The sequence below is a fragment of the Mesocricetus auratus genome, unplaced genomic scaffold (genome assembly GCF_017639785.1).
Source record: "Mesocricetus auratus isolate SY011 unplaced genomic scaffold, BCM_Maur_2.0 Super-Scaffold_100021, whole genome shotgun sequence".
Taxonomy (NCBI): Eukaryota; Metazoa; Chordata; class Mammalia; order Rodentia; family Cricetidae; genus Mesocricetus; species Mesocricetus auratus.
The window spans coordinates 20,402,119-20,424,828 of NW_024429202.1; the positions used below are offsets into that span (position 1 = coordinate 20,402,119).

General features: G+C 38.1%; 1 protein-coding gene and 1 long non-coding RNA gene across 2 annotated transcripts in view; one reads left to right on the top strand and one right to left on the bottom strand.

Annotated features, from left to right (window-relative positions):
• The window catches only part of LOC121133321, a 106,962-nt gene that overhangs the window by 81,433 nt on the left and 2,819 nt on the right, over positions 1-22,710 (bottom strand). The gene's annotated exons all lie outside the window — the stretch shown is intronic.
• Positions 15,927-16,711, top strand: LOC101843255 (proline-rich nuclear receptor coactivator 2). Its single transcript, XM_013123544.3, is given in 2 exon segments — positions 15,927-16,323; positions 16,325-16,711. Coding segments are annotated over 2 exon segments (420 nt in total). The 5' UTR covers positions 15,927-16,290.

The window sequence follows — 22,710 nt, forward strand, 5'->3', positions numbered from 1 at the left end:
AACAAGGGGGAGCTCATGGACCCCAGACTGATGGCTGAGAGGCCAGCTTGCAACTGATCCAGACCCCCTGAATGGGGGTGTCAGTAGAAGGCCTCTGCAATGTTTGCGGCCTCGGGCACTAGATCAGTATTTATCCCTGGAATCCTAATTGACTTTGGGAACCCATTCCTCATGGAGGGATGCTCTCTCAGTATGAGCATATGGACAAGGGCCAAGGCCCTGCCCAGGATGATGTGGCAGACTTTGGAGACCCCCCCTGAAGGGCCTCACTCTCCCAGGATTGTTGGGGGGTTGATGGTGAGCAGGGGAGGAGGGAGGCAAGAGGGAGCTGGGATTGAAGTGTGAAGCTAGCTTTTGTCTAATTTAAATAAAAAAAGTTTTAAAAAACTTTTAAAAAGTTTTTGTTTGATTGATATCAGATTTTACCAGAATATTCTAATTTTATGGAAATCCCTATGACTGAATATCAAGAAGCTTAGCACATGGCAATTTCTAGAAGCAAAGTGAAAATTTTAAGACTATTAGACCTCAAGAGATCTCTTATACACTAAGCAAAATGACTAAAGGTCCAGCAAGACATCAGGTTATAGTAGTAAGGTATCCCCTGGGAAGTATGATGTCTAGTCACAGGTTATCTATTGGAAGGTCTTTGCTGACAAGTAGATGCTGCAGTCCCTCCCTGTACTGGCAGCTTATTTACATAGCTCAAAAACATGGGGCACCAACTCTAGCAGAACTTCTTGCCTATGCTTGCACTTAACTAGAGACTGTCCATGGGCCTGGAGGAATGAACTTACCTGATAAATGTCTCTAAATGTCATCCTCCCCAGTCCTGGAAATCATTGCATATGAGGAGGAAGAAAGGCAGTAAAAGCTAGAGGCAGTAATGAGGAAGCAGTGTTGTCAGGTAAAAGCAGGGAAGTGGTACATATGGTCTCACAGGGGTTGGTTGTGATAGCATGAAAGGGAACTGCATAATACCAAGCCAGGAAGTATCCCAGAATCTATGAGAGAATTCAGCAGGGAATGAATTCTCTCCACTAACTCAAGAGCTGTTTGTAATTAATAACTGCAAGAAAAGTACTCAGGGTTTTTTGTTTTCTTTTGTTTTGTTTTTTTTTCTCCAGGGCGTGGCCCCTGGAATTCTATATAGCCAATTGTATTTGACCAAGGGAAACTGGGCTAGATGTTTTTATTTCTGTTTTTAAATAAATGAAAGAGGGACACAATGTTGCCTTAATAGGTAAGGTAGGTAGATCTGCGAGGAGTGGTGGAGGGGTGAATATGATCAAAATGCATAGTACAAAATTCTCAAAGAACTAATAAAAATTACAAAGAAAAAAGAACCAACAAAATAAATAAAAGAGCAAATGAAGATACCTACAAGCAAACAGTAATGTGAAAAAAAATCAATGGTCCATTTTTATCTTATCGATTTCTACTCTCCTCCAAATGATATCGGAGTGTTCATCTGTGCTTGTTATTCTTTCACTCAGCAGCAATAGATTTGTGCTCAGCATCATCCATGCTGCACTCTGCTTGTGGGCCTGCAGAGCTCCTGACACTGAAGATACTGTGGACCTAAGTGTAGTCTCTACGTTGATGAGGTTTCCATGCCAACAGTAGGAAGACAGATCCAGATTCACACTATGCCTATATGGACATAGTCACAGGCCCAGAAGTTAAAACTGGAATTCCTTGGTTAAACCCTTGCCTCTGCCTTTTAGTGTCATTTTAAACATGTGGAGTGGATTTTTTTTCTTCCTGATTCTTCATGTGACATTTTATAAATAGTGTTGCTTTATTTGGAATTTCTCACGTAAAATTCCATTGCTATACAGGACAAATGATTTTTATTGATCATATTTTTTTCTCGTGTTAGGAATTTGGCCAGCCCCACTAAAACTTAATTTACTAAAGTATGAAATGCAAAACAGGTACTAGGAACAGTAATTAAATTTTGTTTTTAATGGTAATATCATTAGAAATTAATGCTTTATTGAAACTAAAATAAATGAAGATTATAAGTCAAAAGTCCTAAATTTCTTTATTCATGTAATTAGTACAAATGCTTAAAAATGCATTGTCTGATGTGAGATGCACTCTCACACTGAACTCTTCGGCGAGGGTCTAGGCCCTGCCCTGGATGAAATGACAGACTATGGACACCCCTAAGGAGGGCCTCACCCTCACTAGAGAAATGAGGGGAGATTGGGGTGGTTGCCGGGAGGGCACGGGAGGAGGGGAGGGAAATGGAGAGGGACCTGAAACTGACTTGTGAAGCAACCTTGTTTCTAATCTAAATTTAAATTTAAAAATAAAGAATAAAAAAACAAAAACAGAAAACAAAAAAATGCATTGTCTGTGTGCACTCTATTTGGCTCTGGTCACTATCTGTCACGCATCCCTAGAAGCAAACAATTTTTGTAATATGAATGTAGTAGTTGAATTTATGTCTGTTTGTATTTTAATGCATTATCCTTGTGAGGTTTAAACTACATATTAACCAAATTAGTGCAATAATATAAAAAATGGTACATCATTAACCAAAATCTAGACTTTTGGAGCTATGTGTTGGAAATATATGTAGTTTGAATTAATAATAATAAATACATGTTAACGGATGAAATTTGAAGATTGTGATATTTTTGTAATTTACTATAAATAGTTTCTAAATAACCTTCAAAATAAAATGATAGCAGAGAAAACTTTATACAGTGTACTGAAAGAACCAAAACCGTCTTGAAACTAGCGTGCTATTTGGTAGTTGTGTTCTATCCCAAACTTTTCAAATATAGATCCCTACAAGATGTTCTTCTCAGAACTTCTTCTCAGATATGTTTTCTTGCTAAGCCAATTCATTTTACAGAGACAACTGAATCCAGGTGCTAAAGAGCTTACTGCTATGATATGACAGCAAGAGTTCCTGAAATTCAAGGATTATGATTCACATAACTAAATTAAATAACAGTAGTACTCAAGTAACTTTATCTCATTTTTAAAAAGAGTAGTTAACTTTGAAGAACTGTACTCATGCTATTACTCTTAAGCAGAAGAAGTACTTCCTGATTAATGACTAAGGACAACACATTTTTCTACCTGTGCTGGTGAGTTACTGGCACAGATCAGTTGTTCAGTTCATGCAGTTAGCAAAGCTTGCAGTTGTGTTACCTTCTAGGATGTCTTTGACAAGTGGGCATAAAACAAAATTAAAAATAAATAGAATATAAGGATGAAATTGTCTACCAAAGAGAAAAAATAAGAAAATAAAAAAATAATATCCTGAAAGTTAACTTAGTAACAAATACAAGTAAAATTGTTAGAGGAAAGGGCTAATGTGGAAATGTTGATATTGTTCCCATTTGAAAAAGACTAGGTCTGTACCCAGAAGGACTTAGTGAAGGTGAACTTACTGACGTAAAGAAAGAAAGAGACCATGATGAAAAGGATGGAAATGCCTCAGAGGAGTGTATGCTGGCAGCAACTTTCAATCAAAGCCAGCCACACAGCGATTTCACAACATTGAAAGCTCAAAGGACAAAATATTGGAAGCTGAACAAAGTTTTAAAAAATGTATACAACAATTTGTTATCATATAGAAATGAAGGTAGTTTCATAGATATTATATGATGAGAAGAAGGCAAGCCTGGTTCAAAGTTCCTTCAAATCAAACACTAATTCTCTGCATACCACAATACAGTGGCTTTTATCTTACTTTCATTAATGTCAATGGGTTAAGTTTCATATATCATTTCCAAGACACCTGTCCAACCAATCTTATCTGTTTTAAATAGTCATTATAGTTTGGTTATAAGATCTGATAGGTTATTTGTTACATTCTCCACAGATTTAACATTGTGACTACTTTATAAATTCTGTTATGTGTTCTACCACAAAGATAGGACATTCTTCATAGAGATGCAGCAATCTTTCTGAAATACCAAGTTATGAGGTCAGAGAGAGAGAGACAGACAGAGAGACAGAGAGAGAGACAGACAGAGAGACAGAGAGAGAGAGAGAGAGAGAGAGAGAGAGAGAGAGAGAGAGAGAGAGAGAGAGAGAGAGAGAGAGAGAGAGAGAGAGAGAGACGAGGTCAAAGGACAACTCCTGGGGATTTGGTTTTCTCATCTACCATGGTTTCTAGGGATCTAACTCTGGATGTCAAGCCTGTAGAACAAGTGCTTTTATCTTTTGTACTGTCTTTTCAACCTCAATACCGTCTTGTAATAGAGATTTTATTAGCCTTGTTTTTTTTTTTTTTGGTTTTATGAGACAGAGTTTCTCTGTATTGTTTTGGAGGCTGCCGGTCCAGCCCGGCCTTGAACCCACAGAGATCCACCTGCCTCTGCCTCCCAAGTGCTGGTATTAAAGGCATGTGCCACCACGGCCTGGTTCAGCCTTGTTTATACCTAATAGGCCATAGGTTATTTTTTGTTTTCCCTGAGTAGAAAAAAATTCCATGCGATGAAATCAACAACAAAAATAAATGATTTGACTGGAATGTTCTTTTCTACTTCCCACCTTGCAAGTTTTATTCCTAGTTTTTTTTTTTTTTACCTAAAATAGTTGATGTTTTTAAGAATTACATACCCTGTTGTTTCTTTTGAAACATTTGTGGTGTTACTTCTTTGTATAGTCTCAGAAGAACCAGACATGGCTCCGAAATGGCAAAGTTCAGAAACATGACTTAATCTGTTTTGTTTCCCCTGAACCCAGTCATCTGGGTTTGAAAATGTGCTCTATTGTTTTCCTTAAGGCTTTCTTTTAAGTCATTGATGATTCTTTTTTTTTTTTTTCAGATTTAGGGGAATAACCATTTTGCTGGTCTTTGTTTCTTACACTAGAAGAGTTGAATAACAGCTGAAAAGATATGCCGTTGTGAGCTCTGGATTTGATGCAGTTCAGACAACCGGAACTTCACAGAGGGTTCTAACTAGCTTTTGTTAGCCAGAATTTTAAAGAGAATGTCTATGTTACTTTGTTGTGAAAACTATGCTAACGTTCCTTTAACTTTTATTATTTTTTCAACAAAAGTACTGGTTGAAATATTGTATTAGGTATTGTTTTATTATTTTAATTTTAAATAGCTTGCCTCGCATGTCAATCCCAGTTCCCACTCCCTCCCCTCCTCCTGCCCCCCCCACCATCCTTCCCAGCCTCCCACCCTATCACCACTTCCTTCCACATAGGGGATATCTAGAGTCTGTCATTTCACTCAGAGCAGGGTCCAGGCACTCCCCTAAGAGTCCAGGCTGAGAGAGCATCTCTCTTTGTGTTATGGACACATGAAGTCCGTTATTTTGTTTTTATTTTATTTAAAAATTATTTTATTTAAAAATATTTCTGTTTTGTGTGTGTGTGTGTGTGTGTGTGTGTGTATACATGAAATCATAGGTCAGCCTCAAGTGTTACTCCTCTCCTTGATATTTCTCAGAGGCTTAGTATCCTCGTATGCTCCCTCTTTAGGTTAGGATGGTTTGATTGAGAATGCCAGAGGAATTCCTGTCTCCAGATCCCCAGTACACATGCCACCACCTTTTATATTTAGTGTGGATTCTGGAAATTTAACTCAGATCCTTGAGCTTGTACAGCTATCTCCCTTACTGGAGTCTAGTTAGTTTACATTGAGATTTTCAAGAAGGAGGATGTTTCATTTTCATTCTAACATTTTAATTGAAAGTTGTAAAATATATAAAATACATGTTTTATGGATAACTCTAAGAGAAGTTTTTAATCTGTTGCTTAGTTTAGGCTGTTTATGAAAGTATACTTAGGTGAAACGTTTAGAGAATTATATTTCAAACAGAATCACATGTCACATATGTCTTATTGCAGGTACATGAGTATTATTTTATGATTATCTCACGTTAATTGACGACAAATGATTAATCAAAGGTGACAAAGATGTATTATTTATTTTATCTAGCTGTGACATGACAGAATAACTTACAGGATGGAATTATATATTTTCTCATAATTTAGATTATGTCTACAATAGTAGGCAAGTCACATTAGGTCAAATAGGAGTTAAAGAAAAAGGGAATGCGGAAGGAAAACAGAAAAACTTAGTGATCAGGTACCTCCTAATTGGAACTATGTCTGTATGTCTGTATGTCTGTATGTATGTATGTATGTATATGAGTGTGTATCTCCCCATTCACCTCCAGTTTCCCTCATGTCCCCTATAAACACACAATTTCCATTATTTAGCTAACATCTACCTATCTATCCGTCTATCTATTATCTATCTATCTACCAATAATCTATCTATCTATGTATCTATCTATCTATCATCTATGTATGTGTCTGTCTTAGGGTTTACATTGCTGTGAAAAGACACTATGACCACAGCAACTCTTATAAATGAAAATATTTAATTGAGGTGGAAGCTTACAATTTTAGAGGTTCAGTACATTATCATCATGGCAGGGAGGATGGTGGTGTGCAGGCAGATTTGGAGATGGAGTAGCTGGGAGTCCTACACCTGAGACACTGGGAAGTATTCTAAGCATAAGAAACCTCAGGGCCTACCCTCAAAGTAACACACTTCCTCCAACAAGGCCATATCCACTTAAAATCATACATCCTAATAGTGTCACTCCCTATGCGATTATGACGGTCAATTGAATTCAAACTACCACTCTATCTGTCTGTCTTTATCTTTCTATTTATCATCTATCTATATATCTATCTATCTACCTATCTATCTATCTATCATCTATGTGTATATCTACCAATTAAGTCTGGATGTGTTGCCGATATATGCATGGATGTGGGGACATGTATTTGACTATGGAAAAGCTACCACTTACAGTCAGGTCCTCAGTAAAAATGATAGTCTCTTGCTCAGAAATCATCTACTGTCAATAATTCCTCTGTAAGAAGTGGAACCCTATCCACACTGGTATTTTGGTTGTAAAGAAAAATGGCTGCTGTGATTTCATGAACAGAGTATCCATGTCATGCCCCAAAGAGAGGATTCACAACATTCCTTCCTATCCTGCAGCTTTTTAAAATTAAATTAATTAATTAAAATTAATTAATTAATTACCAACTGGATCACATTTACCTTTCCCTCCTTCCTCTCCTCCCAGTCCCTCCCCCTAACCTCAAGCCCTCATCCCCTCCTCCCCCTTGCTTTTCAGAAAAGAGAAGGCCTCCCATGGCATATCAAATTGCAGCAAGACTAGGCACATGCTCTTCTATCAAGGATGGATGGAGCAACCCAGTAGCAAGGTTTACAGTCTCTGTATTCCTCTTGCATTGTATTCTATGAGTCTTGGTGGTGGCAGGGTTAATACAGCATCTTGGTCAAGGCTGAACATTCAGCTTCTTATTCTTAGTACTTTGACTAGTAATGTATGTCTCCATTGGCTGCTGCCCACTGCAAAAAGAAGCTTCTCTGACCAAGTTGGAGATCAGCCCATATATCAATTGTTTGGCCCTTTGGTGTTACTATTTTTTTCATGTATTTGGACAAAGATATGCTTTACTAAGTGTATTGCAATGGGATGGGCTGTATTAATTTTACCTTAGTTTAATTTCCATGTGCTCAGATAAATGTGATTAGTATGTACCACACTGAACTAAACTATTGTTAGTAAAAGCTATTGCACTAACAATATTATACCATTATATACAGACATCTATATGTATACTGATGGCTCAGTAGATTAGATCACTGGCTGCTCTGTAGACAACATGGGTTCAATTCCCAACCCCCACATAGTTGCTCACAATTTTCTGTAACCCCTATTCCTGTGTATCTGATACTTTCCTCAGGCATAACTTGGTACACAGACATACATACAGGAAAAGCTTCTGGACCCATAAAATAAAATTTTAAATGAAAAATTAGTTACATAAAACCTGTTATAACAAAAATGATCTGTTACTGTCTGATTTAGTAGAAAATAACCAATATTACACTATAGATTTTCTAACAATTAAAATGAAAATGTTAAGAGCAACACATTATTGAAGAAATATCATTTATCTTGAAGAAATGAAAACAGTGAAGATAATGTGTCCTCCAAATCACAAAAATAACTAGGATGAATATTTTATTGGCAAAATTAAGATGGAGTAAAAAGATTCCTGAAGAAAAGAAGTTATCACAAGATTATAATTCAAGTGCAACATTTCTCTTTCCCCTTGTGAGGTCTCCATACAACTCATGAGATATACCTTGGTGGATGACCTATCATTTCTCCTCATCAAGAAGTTTCTCTTGTTCACATAGGATCTTGATCAACTTTGATGGCACCCAAAGCTTTATTTCTTCTGTAGAAACAAAGGTTAAACCCCTACCTCAACATAACACATATCCTCATTTGTATACTGAGGTCAACACATCCTTGAAGTATACTGGCTCTGTTAACTCATAAGTTTTTTCTATTGTCTAATGTCTTATTGGGCTGTTTTTCTTATCTCATTAGCATTAAGAAAGTTTAAGGTTAGTAAAACATTATGTAATCTGTTTTTTGGGGGGGTCTTGGTTCCTCCTACCTGTTTATAGAGGTTCCCTTAAAGTGTGATTAGATATCTCAACAAGAAGTTGGACAGTTCTCTAGCAGTTGGTCAGGTAGGGGAATGGGCCATAGCTACACAGGTGGTGATTCCAGGTTCCTCCACACCACTCTGACCTTTGACAAAATCCTGGATAACTCATTCAGGTTGGTGAGATGCTCCAAGGATGGTCCTCAATACGTTTAGCTGAAGTTTTGGTCCTACTAGGAACACTTAGTTTAAACTGACCAAGTTTGGGAAAATGAAACACATCCCATGGCACCCAAAACACTTAAAACCCCATGGCCTTCAAGGGAAAAAATGGTTTTCCATTTTACAGGTTTTCTTTACCCTTTAGGGACTATTTCTTTCTTTGAACCTTGATTATGTGTATGCATGGGCTCACATAGGTGTGCATGCTCTGTGTGGAACATGACGCCTCTTCAGTTAAAAAAATGTTGCTTTTCCTGTGTCTGAGATGTTTCTGCCTTTTAATTACCAAATTGATGGAAAGAATGAACTTGACCAAGTCCACTCTGGAAGGTAACACTATTTGGTCATGTTTTAGTTCAAGGACTAGCACCTTGTGGAAGAAATGGAAGGCTGGTGAAAGAGGCGTTTAGGAACAAAATTCTAGAAGTGATGTCAGTATTTGTTCTTAAGTTCATGCTCACTTTTTGTCTTCTGTATTGTGAAACTAATTACTACTCAAAAATGTTTATAGGATAATGCAATGATTTTCTTCTTTGCTTGGATAAGTGTTTAAAAATCAGCTTTGGAGAAAATATAACTAAATATCTTATACATAAGATACCTAATTCTAAGAAAAACATTATGTTTATATTATTATTAATGTTAGATTTCTGAGGCAGTTTAAGGGGACAGGAGGAAGAAGAAAAGCAAGAATTAGACCTTCAGTTGATGGTCCTTGGTTAATCAGTACATACAGCAAGGTGTAGCTTCTCTCCCATGGGAAATTTACAGGTCTATCAAGGCAAAAGATGGCAGGAATCCTTTATAGTTACAGGGTTAATGGGTAAGAAATGAGGATCTTGTTGCCCAAGGTGAGAAAACCTCTCCCAACACACATTCTTTTTTTATAAATATGAAGTAAGGTCATCTGTAAACTTGTAGGAATCCCATAGCATGACCTAGCCATTCTATTGCTTATGCTCCACCATACCCCTGCTGTCTCTTCAGCTTATTAAAAAACATGTAATTTCATAACACTGTTACCAGATTTTTAGGGGATCCATGCATGATCTCCAGATGATACTGAGAAAACTGGGAAGCCCCCTTGTGGTTCTCAGTTTCAGGAAAAATAATATCAAGAATAGGCTACAACAGGAGATTGAGGATTTTATTTTAGCTTCAAAGAAAAGCACACAGAGTAGGCAGACAAGGCTTGGAAAATGCTATGCTCTGACTTAAAGGCAAATTGTTTGTCTCTCCATGGTTTTCCATGACTTTAATCCCTAAATCAAATGTTACTATGTTTAACCCAATTCAAATCTATGCTTAACCCAATTTAAACTTTAGTAATTCTATACATATGTCACTATATGGTACCTCATGGTTATAGGTTTTTATATTAGTGGATAAAATGTATAATAAATTCAATTTATTTTTAAAGGGGTTTTTACTTTTCTTCCTTTCTTGGGAAATAATCCTTTTAAAATATATTCACTATCTCAACTCTGGGCTCTTTAATGTTGTAATTATGTAATCAATCCATCCATGAATATTTAAAAAATAATATTGAACTAAAGAGAGTATTTAATGACATTATTTTAATTTATCTCTTACAGTTACTCTGCTTTGTGTCCATAGTTTAAAAGTTAAAAATATGAATTTTCTAGTAACATGTTTTTAAAAAGGGAAGAATTTGACAGTATTATTTCATTATATTTTGTCTCCTCCCATCAGAATCTGTACAGCCTGGTTGAGAAAAAAAAAACAGGATATGAGAGAAAGTGAACATTTTAGCTTCTCAGTAGAAGATTACAATTTTTCTGTTCATACTCCAAAAAAGAAGAAAATGAATATTCTGAATGTTTATTTTGGCTCAACCATTATGTAAACTTGCCATTTTTTTTAGAGTATGAAAGAAAATATTTCTTATCACAAATGCACATTTTAGCTACTGCCATATACTCGGGTATATGCACAAAGATTGGCTGATGCTGAAAGAAAAGGAAAAATCCTTTTGTTAGTCATCAAAGCACAAAGCCCAGGCTATCCTTCCTTCTGGTCTTGTTCCCCAGGCACTCGCATGCCTGATGTGACGTCATCCTCCCACCATTTCTTCTGTTAAGATTATTTCATATAACTCTTACTGGGTTTTGAGGGGATCTGCTTGGGACCACCAAATGATAATGAGGTAACTGAGGTACCCTCTTGTGGTTCTTAGTTTCATGACTAGAAAGAATTTAAGAATGGCCTCAAAGAGAATCTTGAGAATGATTGTATTAGAATCCCAGAGAAACGCTGACAGAGCGGTCCACTGTTAATAGCAGCAGGTGTCTGGAGAAGCATGGAGGGAAAGAGGGAAAACGGTCATGTCCTTTGATTTACTAGGGCAGATGTCTGCCACAAAATAAACAGGCGGCCACACAGTAGAGGACCGGGTCTCATAGGGCAAGGAAGTCTACAGTGTTAGCAAGGCCGCAAGGGTGATTCACTTGGCCAGAGACCACACTAGGAAAGTGAACTCACCTTAAGCTATGCTAACAAGACAGGTGGCATAATTAACCATTATACAAGATATTGCACTTTCCCTCCCAGGGATCACCTCCATGAGAGCAGCAGCTGGCCTGGGATGCAAATGTGGAGCTTCATAATTCAGGCTTCTGCTTTAATCCTTCAGAAAAGCATGCTTTCTTCCTGTTTTTCCTTCAGTATCTTCACCAAGACGTTTTCCGTAGCACTATGAGTTTCCTCAACATTTGGGACTTCCTCACTGTACCTCTAAAACCCCACTCTCAGCACCTTGGCTGCTTGGTGGTTGTGTGTCTGAACTCCATGGCGGCTTAAATGGCATGTTTTCCTTCCTTCTCTCCTCTAATCTCCTTCCTACTCTGGTCAGCTTCTGAGTTATACAGTTTTCAGGCACTGGGTTTTTAGTTTTTAAACTCTAATAAAATCTGAGTCAGGTTGTAAATCTTTTTATTAAAGAAGGGACGTTATTTCCCCTGTCACCCTCTCACAGTTCTGAGACAACTAGATTCATGGCAATTTCTTAAGATTTTCAAAAACATTCCCAAATAACTACTCATTATGTACATTTCTTCCCCAGTTTTATAGTTTCAAATGCCTGGAACTTCCACATACAGCATAAAAAGTCAGAAACTATTAACTGACTGATTGGAAATTCTAGTGCTTTTCCCTGAAGTAGAAGCGAAGTGGGAAAGTGGGAATAATTAAGCGGGTTGTGAGGCTTCATTGCCTTTGTTTTTATCTTATTTTTATATCAAAGTGTTTTCTAACATCCAAAACATAGTCCTTAAAAATATAAAGTTTTGTAAGTTGCATACGATTCTAAATAAATGTAATTTTTATCTTTATATTTATGCTATATTAATGTTATGTGTTCCACCAGTCATGACAAATAAACTAGTATCTGGAAAGGTTCTTCCTGGGGTCTTACTCAAAATAATATTTAATAATTTAAAAAGTATTTGTCTAGCATTTGACTGCAATTCAATATTGCTATTTAAATGTTCAAAAACATTCAAGAGCAGCAAATTGAGAGGCTATAGCAAAGACTTACAAAATGGAAAAGAGCAAACAATATGAGAAACCAAATTAAGAATGTGTGAAGTAAATCACTATGCATAAGAAAGATGCTTAAAATAACTATTGTGAGACATTTCAGCGTTTGATTTAGGCACAATTAATAGAATATGCTTGGGAGCACATACTACATTTGAAGAGGCTCCAAGTTCTTATCCCAGCACAAAGATCAGGAGGCTGACAACCACTGTACCTCCAGCTCCTAGCCATCTGACGCCCTCTTCTAGTCTCAGTGGGCACTTCATTCACATGCACAAACTCACACAGAGAAAGACACACTCCTACACGTAATAAAAATAGAACTAGTCGGGCATTAATGGCGCTTGCATTTAATACCAGCACTTGGGAGGCAGAGGCAGACAGATTTCTGTGTGTTCAAGGCCAGCCTGGTCTAGAGAGCGAGTTCCAGGACAGCCTCCAAAACAACACAGAGAAACCCTCTCTCAAAACAACAACAACAACAAAAAGAAATCAATGTTTAACTTCTTTTTAAGATCACGGAAGGACTAATTTTGTGACTCTGACATTAATCGGAAACAATTGCAGTAAACTAAGTGCAGATCTTCACCTCTCCCCCAGCTCCTACAAATCCAATTTCCTGATCTTTTCTCCAGCTCTGCAGCAGACCACCTGCTTCAGACTCCCCTTCTCTAGAATGTGACATGGATTCCCCCACTGTCTTCTTACACCCCACTCATTGCTTTGACACAGCCCTCAAATCCAACATGCTTTACCTGGAAACCTGCAGGTCACTTTGACCAGTGACACAGCAGGTAGGCTAACTGCAGATCTTCACCTCTCTCACCATTCCTCAAGTCCAGTCTTCCAGACCAGTCATACCTCTGTAATAGATCTTTGGATGTTACCTCAACTCCCTCTTTTCCCCATTCCTAATAGACTAACAAGATGCTTGTGGAACACCCTGCTATCATCCCTCCTATGGTCTTCCTCAGTCCTCCTACTAACTCATCACCCATTCCCAATTCCCATGTATCAGTGTTTAGTAGCATAGAAAGTGAGGGGCAGAATTCCACATGATATTGAAGGATCTTATCCTGACCCTCGGGAAATTCAAAGTAGGTCTGGGGGACACCTAGGAGAGAGATGAAGGACAAGAGATACAAGGAAGGACAGCAAAACACGATTCTGATCAAGCCAACAACCTTTATTCATCCCAAAGGGATTTATATAGGGTAAATGAGGAGGGGAAGGAATAGGGGGTGTTCTTCAGCTGCAAGGAAGCTGGCAGGGCAAGAGGTAAGTGGCAGGGTTAGGTCATCCTGTGTCCTCTGGTAACCAAACTGCCTGTTCTAACTTTATCTTTCACTATCTACCCTTTGTTGTTCAAGCCTAATCCCCCATGACTTGGTAATTTACACTAGGCAGGTAAGCCACAAGTCTGTTTTCTCAGAACTTGCTTCCTATCTTAAGAGGTGGTATTTCTTCAGTGTGGCCTAGAGTCACGTCTTCTCTATGAGGACGTGGTGATGCTACGGCTGGATTATGGCGAAGGTCTCTGACAGGATCTGATGGGTCAAAAAGCTGCATGTCACCCTTTAACAGGGTGTATTGAGGAACTTGGAATGAGAAAATTGTTGCAGCATAGAGTCTGTCCATGACTTTATGGAAGGCTTTCCTTTCTGAAATTGTTTATCCCAGGTAAGACAGAATATCTTTGTAAGATAACTGACAATAGTTGAGCAGAACCACCTGTAATGTTGTAGGAATCTTGTTTTACCCTTGAGGCACTGTTAATATTCCAAATCATAAAATGCCTAGAAAGAGAGGGAGAGCAGGGACTTCAAAAGAAGGTAGGAAAGATAGAGGTCAAAAAAGTGGGGTACAGGGGCATCAAAGAACTTCCTTAACTGCTTCTAGCTGAGGAGAGTCATTGTCAGTAGTTGGTAATTATAATTCTGTTAAGGGGGCAACAGAGAGTCTCTAGTAATTTGGCATCAATTAAGAGAGTTTTTCTCTTCATATATTGGCTGTGATGGATCATAAAATCCCCATCGTGCATTTCTGGATAAACTTTCCAGACCAACCATTAGAGTATTGTAAACAGATTATTTAGTTACAAAGTAAAATTGAGATTTTTTGCAGAAAGGTAGAGGAAGGGGCAGAGTAAGTTAGGAGGGACAAAGTAGGCTGATAAGAGCAAGTTGTGGATCTGGAGAGATGGCTCAGAGGCTAAGAGCACTGACTGCTCTTCCAGAGGTTATGAGTTAAATTCCCAGCAACTAGATGGTAGCTCACACCCATCTGTAATGATATCTGGTGCCCTCTCCTGGCATGCAAGCATTTACTATACTGTATACATAGTAAATAATTAAGTCTTTTTTATAAAAAAGAGTAAGTGTTTATAGAGTTAATTCAGGTTAACAGGTTAACTTATTCCACTAACAGCGTACTGAACTAAAGTGAAGAAAGAGTTTTGAAGGTAGGAACAGTATAAAAATATAGGAGTACTGAAACAATTTTGTATGGGGTGAAAAGGGTGATAGTCTCTCATGAGGCTTTGGGAGATCTTATATGGAACATTTTGCTAGAAGGTCAGTAAATAAAACATTTAGAATATATGATTAAAGCACAAGTATGGGGATAAAGAGAATATACTTGATCTAGGAAAGGAGCCCATACACAGGAAGAAGCTTGCAGTTGAATTATCAGTCTGGACCATGTGCCTTTGGGCCCTGTCTCAAACCAGTTAGGATTGATTGGTTCAGAAAAGTATCACTCAAGGAGGAGGGCCAAATCCTACCCTTAACAGTAGTCAGATCAATCTTGGAGTATTGCAGCAGCAAATGAGTAGAGCTGGTCTTGAGTGTTATTAAACTGATCAGGAATTAAATTGTTTTTCTTGTTGTTGTAATTTTGATTTCTTTCTTTTTTTCTCTTCTTTGAGAGACAGTGAGACGGATAGATTAAATGGTGTGAGGAAGGCTTCAGTACAGCTGTTTTAGTTCCGAGTCCTGAAAACAGTATATAGAGTGAAAGAAAGAGGGAAGATTCAGTTGGCTCCTAGCTAATCAGTTCCCCTTTCAGAGGTTTCCCAATCTGCTTTCATTACTTCATCACAACAGATCTCTCTTTACCGGCTTTAGGAGAACAAAATGAGCAATGTAGGGGGGACAATAGTTAGAGTGCCTCACAAGAGGGTCCATCCAAGGGGCCACAATAAAAATTAAACACATGGAAAAGATGAAAAACGTAAGTAATGAAGTAATAACAACCTTGCAGGGAATATTAAGAGACAAAGTTAATGAAGAAAAGTTTTACATGAACATTCACATAAGTTTTGTTTGGTAAGTTGAAACGCAATTGTACAACTGGCTGGACCAAGTCCCAGAGTTCTGTAAAAATATAAGCTGTGATTAGTTGTTTGTTGCATTAGACACCTGCAAAAGTGGAAGCATTGTAAAAAAAAAACAGGTGGGTTAATTTGAGCATATATTTGCCAATTTTAAAAAGAAAAAAATTACATGATTGTTTAGCAAACTTACCAGAGAACTACTTGTGTAGTGAATAATTACTGAATAATCACTCAAAACTGTAAGTGTGATGACAAAGTCTCTGGAAACCTCCTTTAATAAGAGAGCATGGGTGTCATTTTGTCGGTAAAGGTAAAGGGAGCTTGGTTGAAGACAGAACTGGGGTCTGTGACTTGCTCTCGGGCAGTGTTTGATCGGTGCATCGTTTCTCCCTGGAAAGGGAGGGAGGCTTGGAGGTCGAGAGGGAGTCACCGCTGCAGCCCGAACTCGAAGTCGCTAGGACTTCTCTCAAACTTGTGTGCTGAGGAGACTCGATGTTGGCCTCAGCAACTAGGCTGAAGTCAGCAGATTGACTCATGAAAACTTATGTACTGAGACAAAGAAAAGGATCTAGCAGAAAGCAACATCTCTTATCCTGGGGTTGGCAGCAGGGAAGAGGACAAGGAGTGGAAATCCTGCAATCTGAAAAGCAGACTGAAAGGTGACAAAGAAGCTGAAGATGGGTGGTGGAGAGAGGTATAACATTCCAGCCCCCCCAATCTAGAAATGTTAGTAAGAATCAACAACAGCACAGTAGACAGAAGACCAAGGATCGGAATCCCCAGGTGAAGATCATTCATAAGAAAAAAAAAAGAGGACACCGGTACAGTCCACCGGCAGCTGCATGGCAGGCCATGCAGAGTGGGGGAAAGAACAAGAACCTCGCTAACAACTCCAACTGGAATGCCAGCTTATCAAGTCCAAGCTTGCTTTTTAAGCCTCAAGCTAACCAAAACTATGCTGGAGCCAAATTTAGTGAACCACCATCACCAAGTGTTCTCCCCAAGCCACCAAGCCACTGGGTTCCTGTTTCATTGAGCAGTTCAGATAAGGAGATAATGACATTTCCACTCAAAACCCTACTTAAAGTCCAGGTTTAAAATCTTAAGTACTACTTTTAAAAAAATTGTGATATTCACACAGCCATCAGTTAAGGTTTGACTTTAGGGAAATTTTATATAAAACTGCTAATTTATAAGTATAAACAGACATTTATATCAGGATAGTTTAACTAATTCTACTTGGAAGTTTTGCTAACTGAAGTTTAGATTTGGGGATCAATAACCAGCTTTTTTTATTGTCTAACATGAACCCAAACAACAAAACAAAAGACAATAAGCTTTTAGCTGAGATATACAAAGACTGCAATCAAGGTGCACAGTTGAGTTACATGTAGGGACCCAAACCATAACATCATGGGCATCTTTGTAAGTAGCTGCATCTGTTTGCGATAAACGTGTAAAGGGAATTTGGAGCTTATTAGAATTAGGTAAAGTAGATGGCCCAGTGGTCATTTTTTTAAAGGCAGTGAGTAGGCATTTATGTACCAATTTTTTTTCAATCAAATTGTTGACTAACTTTCGAAGAAAAATTTTACTTGATAACATCCTACAAAGCTACTGAGGTGATCTGGACTCACCCCTACAAAGCTTGCTTTACAGGGAGTTGTGTAAGTGAAAATTAAATATCTAAGGAAGAAAAGAGCCATGTAAATACATGTAATAATCTTGTAACATATGTAAAGTTTTCTGGCCTTTATTCTACAAAAGACTATTTTCAGTGTGAATTTGCTGAATGTAAGACCATGGACTTTTTTAAATACAATGGCCTAATTATAGAGGTCTCCAGTTTTAAAAAATTGCTCTTGTGCTTAAGTGCCAGTGTACTGATGTGATTGACTGGATTGTGACCCATATAAAGTAAATCTATTGTATTAAATTTTGTATCAAAAGGCTGTAAGCTAAGACATTTCCTGTCTTTAGAGATTTAAGATTCTTTCCACCTTTTTAAAACCAAAGATTCATTTTGACTTCATCAAATCCTGAAATTATTAAGTGACCCAGGATTATTTATACAAAGTTTTCAGTGTATACGTAAAATAGCCAATTAAGTTCAAAACAAATACTGTCCAAATCAAACATTGAGTATCCTAAGGGACAAGTCTATAAAATTATGTGATTTTGAAGTGCAAAATTCAGAAATAAAATTTTCCTCCCCAGAAAAAAAAGAGAGCATGGGTGTAATTAGATTTACTAAGAATTGAATGCCAGGGTAAGGGACATGAACAATTCCACAAGGAACTAGGTCCCATAACAGCCAGGTAGTAGCTTAGGTAGAAAGTTCGCCTGTTCACAGCATCCTCCTTTGTCACTTTGGGAGATGCTACATGCATAGAAATTGCTATTTGCCTCTCTGTTGTTTGAGATATTAGGAATGTGGGTATTGTTAGTATTCAGGCATCTGTACTAGCCTGTCCTTAGGGCTCTGACAGGATACAACCTCAGCTGAAGCCACTGAGAGCACACCATGCACATTCATTACATTCCATTTTAAAAGAATCCTGCTTACCTCCCATCCTCTCTCTCTCTCTTTCTCTTTCCCCCCCTCTGCCTCCCTCCCTCCTTGCCTTACTTTCCTTCCTCTCTCCTGCTGCTCCTCATCCCTGACTGGTCTCACCCCCCCTTTCCCCTTTTTTTAAAAGATTCATTTTCATTAATAATAGTAATAATCATAATAATCATAATAATGATAATGATGAAAACACTCTGCTTGATCTCTGTTACATGGTGTCTTTCTCTCTCAAGTCACTTTTAATTTTTTTAATTAGAACTGGTAGGGACTCTTAGATCTACCACTGGACAAAAGACAAGAAAGGAATTCCTGTAATTCATCTTCTTTATGAAGAAGGTAGATGTTTCTCTGGTTTAGTCAACACAACCAGAGCTGGCATGTCCTATACTGCCAGAGACAGGAGCAGCAGCTTTCTAGTGGGTTTCTTATTTCCCTATGCGTCCTTATTATCTAATGAGGCTGGCATTCAATTTTTCTGATGGGAATGGGTAGTTACAGCCTGAGAATGTCCTACCATGCAAATGTATTATAAATTGTGATTATACACAAACATTCAAATTTTATAATCAGTTTTTAAAAATATACCCAGTTTTAAATATTATTTGACATTAAACAAACTAAATATACTCAAAGATTGTTTTATTTGTTTTAAGCTTAATTTGACAACATATATAGAAGACTATGTAATGTGAGCATAAATTGGTCTTTTGCTCCAAATTTCTATGCAAATTAGTTACATCTGTACTTAGCCTAACTACAAGCACTCTTCTGAACATGTTAAATATTTTCATCCTTTATCGGGTAACTAGCAATTAAATTCTATCTCTTAGGTATATTTAACACTTTACAATAAAATAGTAACTGTTATAAGATTGGGATTTCATAATTTCTTCTCTTAAGTTTAAGCCTTAAACATCTTAATCTTTAATATGAAGATATTTTATTATAAACCATACCTATAGTCCATGGAGAGACCAGGGAACTCCTTTTCTTAATCCTTTTAAATCACAGTTTTTGTGACTTATCTTTCCCAAAAGTTAAAGCTTAAACAACTTAGAAAAACAAATGCAATTATACATTCATCTTTACGTCAGTTTAAGTTAGCAGAAATAGACCATTATAACCTTAGAAATATATAAACCTAGTCAATAAGCAGTAAATCCTCTTTTCAATAAGCTTTGTATAAACTACTCAGATCTTCTAAAACTTGGTTTCAAGCTTTTGTGTCTTGGTCCTCATCTGTTATCTTATGGTGATGATGATGATGATGATGATGATGATGATGATGATGATGATTACTATTATGACAAAATCACGATACTTTTATTCTATTTTCCTAATCAAGCATTAGGAATTCTATAGCTTTTAAAACCATAACCTCAATGGTCTTCAGATATTGAGATGAAAGTATGTTTATATTTCAACAAGAGATTCAAACTTGTCCATGACCTTATGGGAGAAAACATTTTTCAAACAAGAACCAAGAAAGAGAGGAGGCATTCAGGGAATTAGACATTTCTAATTATACTTATATATAAAGAAACATTAAGTACCATGAGATAAGAATTAGTAACCTCTATCTGAAATAGTTTACCTCCTAGCTGCTTTTAAGCATATAATATCTTTTGTGGTCTACCTCTTGATCTCCTTCTTCCTGTTACAGGGTCAGGACTGAGGATTTAGGAGGAAATTTTATAGAGCCATGCTTCAGTCTGAAGTGGGCACACCAAATCATCCTCACAGCCAGATTTTCAGTAAAATAAAATAGCGTGTATGATTTCCCAGTATTATCAATACACAAAAGACATCTGAATCTCTGTTAAGACTGAACCCTGTGACCTACACATCCATAACTAGTTTCTATGTGCTTCAGACTGGGGCAGACAATCTGAAAAATTTAACAAGATGTCTCTTCTAAAGACATAAAAATGCCAATAATTTAACTACTTGGAACCCAGTGACTATACAACTACAAATAAAAGTATCTAAACTTGGTGGAACACAAACAGAGACAAACCATAGTCTTAAAGCAAAAGAAACTCAAGAGCAGACAGGTATCCTAAACTTAGCAATGGAAAGCAGATTTGAATAGCATGTTGCAACAGCATGTATTCTGACTTTGAACATGGTTTCAAGAAGGAACTGAGTAGTAGGGATCAGAAGGGTTAATGAGCTGGCAATTACATGTAGGGAACAGTCTGAGACTATTCTCCATTCTGTTTTATGATGTTTTTAAAATCAATTTAGATATTAAAATTGAAATTAGACTAGCAGTCATCATTGTTCAGTGTATATTTAGGCCAGATTTTGATGAAGAGTTAAAAAAGTGTGACTAGTCTGAGGTCTTCCTAATAGAGGTCTTTCAGTTTAGTCTACCAACAGGTAAGGGTGTATCCTTTGTAAAGGAAAATTTGGGATCTATGATTGGTGCTGCACCAATGTAAAACCAGAGGTTAGAGCTATTTAGTCATGTCCCTCAGGTTTCAATTTGACCCAATGTGCTGGATGGGTATCCCCAGGCTCAACTGACCATAGGTAGAATGGCATAAAGCACTGGAGTTTTCATCTTAGTGGATCACATAGCCTGTGGAAAGCCCAGAAAAGTTTGATCAATGACGTTTCAAGATGAAGCAGAGCATTGTTTCCTGAGTCACCTGAGACATAAATAGCATGCCCTAAGTTAGGTCCCATGAGTTACCTTGTCCCAGATGGTATCTGGCCAAGTTGAGGTCACAGAGTATCAGAGCAAAGCAAAAGGGAGTGAGAGAGAGAACGGCAGAGACAGAGAGTGAAAGAAATGGCTGCCTGATAGAGATGGGTGGTCCTGCAGGTTCACTTGGGGCCTAGGGCTTGTGAGTGAATGTAAACAAGGGAGGTCAGTGTGGAGGACTTGGGTCCTTTAATTACCTTGCTGGGTTTTGACACCGAATGTTAGATTTACAAGTCAGTGTAAAGAGACAGAAAGCAGAAAGAGACAGTAGTCTTGGACTGTGCTTATTGGCACATACAGTGAGGTAGAACCTGTAGTATTTGAGAGGTATACAGTAGTAAAAAGCTGCATGTGACTCTTTGTAGAGGTGAGGAGAAGGGCTTGGCATGAGGAAATTGTTGTAGTCTACTATGTGCTTCTCCTTCACATACTCCTTCGTGTAATTGTTTGCCCAAGGCAAGATAAATGATATTTTCTGGAATGACCAATAACAACTGACTAAGGTCATCTGTAATCTTCTACAAATCCTGCTTTACAAGGAAGAAACCTTTATCACTGGATTCTGTGGCTTTGTTTTTACTTTTTAGTTACATCGACACCAAGAGACTAAGCAAAAAGAACAGATTGATGCCAACTATTCCAATTTCTTTTATATGTTGTTGGGGTTTTTGTTTCTTTGTTTTCTCTGGATTTTAGTTACTGTGGTGGTTTAAAAGAAAATGGCCCAAAAGGGGATGGCAGTATTAGGAAGTGTGGCCTTGCTAGAGGAAGTATATCATGGGGGGGGGGGAGGTAGGCTTTGAAATCTCTTTTGCTCAAGCTTTGCTCAATGTGATAACAACTTTTGACTTATTTTTCCCTCACATTTATTTTGACATCAGTCAAGGATTTTCTTTCCTTTCTATATCTGCTATTTGGCATCTTTTAGATAGGTTGTCTGAAGGAGTACCCTAAAATAAATTCACTTTTAAGAAGCCAGTTTAGGCTGCCTTTCAGTGCCTGGGGACTGCTCGGAGACTGCTACAGAGCCTCCCCTCCCAGCAGGAGCCATGCACCCCAGATTCCTTGTCTTCTCTTCCATCAATGGGACCAGGGGACCAGGTAAACCAAGCCCTATATCTGGGTCTACCTTCCAGTGCCTGGGGACAGCCTGAGGACTGCCACAGAGCCTCCCCTCCAGGCAGGAGCCACACACTCCAGATTCCTGTTCTTCTCTTCCACCCATGGGATTAGGAGACAAGGTAAACCAGTCCTGCCTTCCAGTGCCTGAGGACTGCATGGGGACTGCTATAGAGCCTCCCCACCCAGTGGGAGCCATGCACCACAGATTCCTGGTTTTATTTTCCACCAACAGTACCAGGTAAACCAGGCCCTGTATCTGGGCCTGCCTTCCAGTGCCTTCCAGTGCCTGGGGATTGTCACAGAACCTCTCATCCTGGCAGGAGCCAAGCACCCCAGGTACCTGGTCTTCATCTCCACCCATTGGAACAGTGCCTAGAGACCAACAGTGGGAGTCTATGCATCCCAGATTCCCAGTCTTCTTCTCCACCCAAGGGACCAGTAATATGACCAGGAAGAGGAGAACTACCAGAGTATTGGACTTGATTGTACCCACCAAAATGTAACTCTGTTCCCCTAACCACCAGAGCAGTAAGGGGCTCTTTCTGAACCCAGTAGAAGAAGGAATGGGAAAGAGACAACACAAAAAGTAACAGAAAAACAAATATTACACCACCAGATTCTACAGACTGCAAACCAGCAAGACTACAACATTCCAATGCAAATGAAGCAGAAGTGAATGACCTTAAAAACAACTTC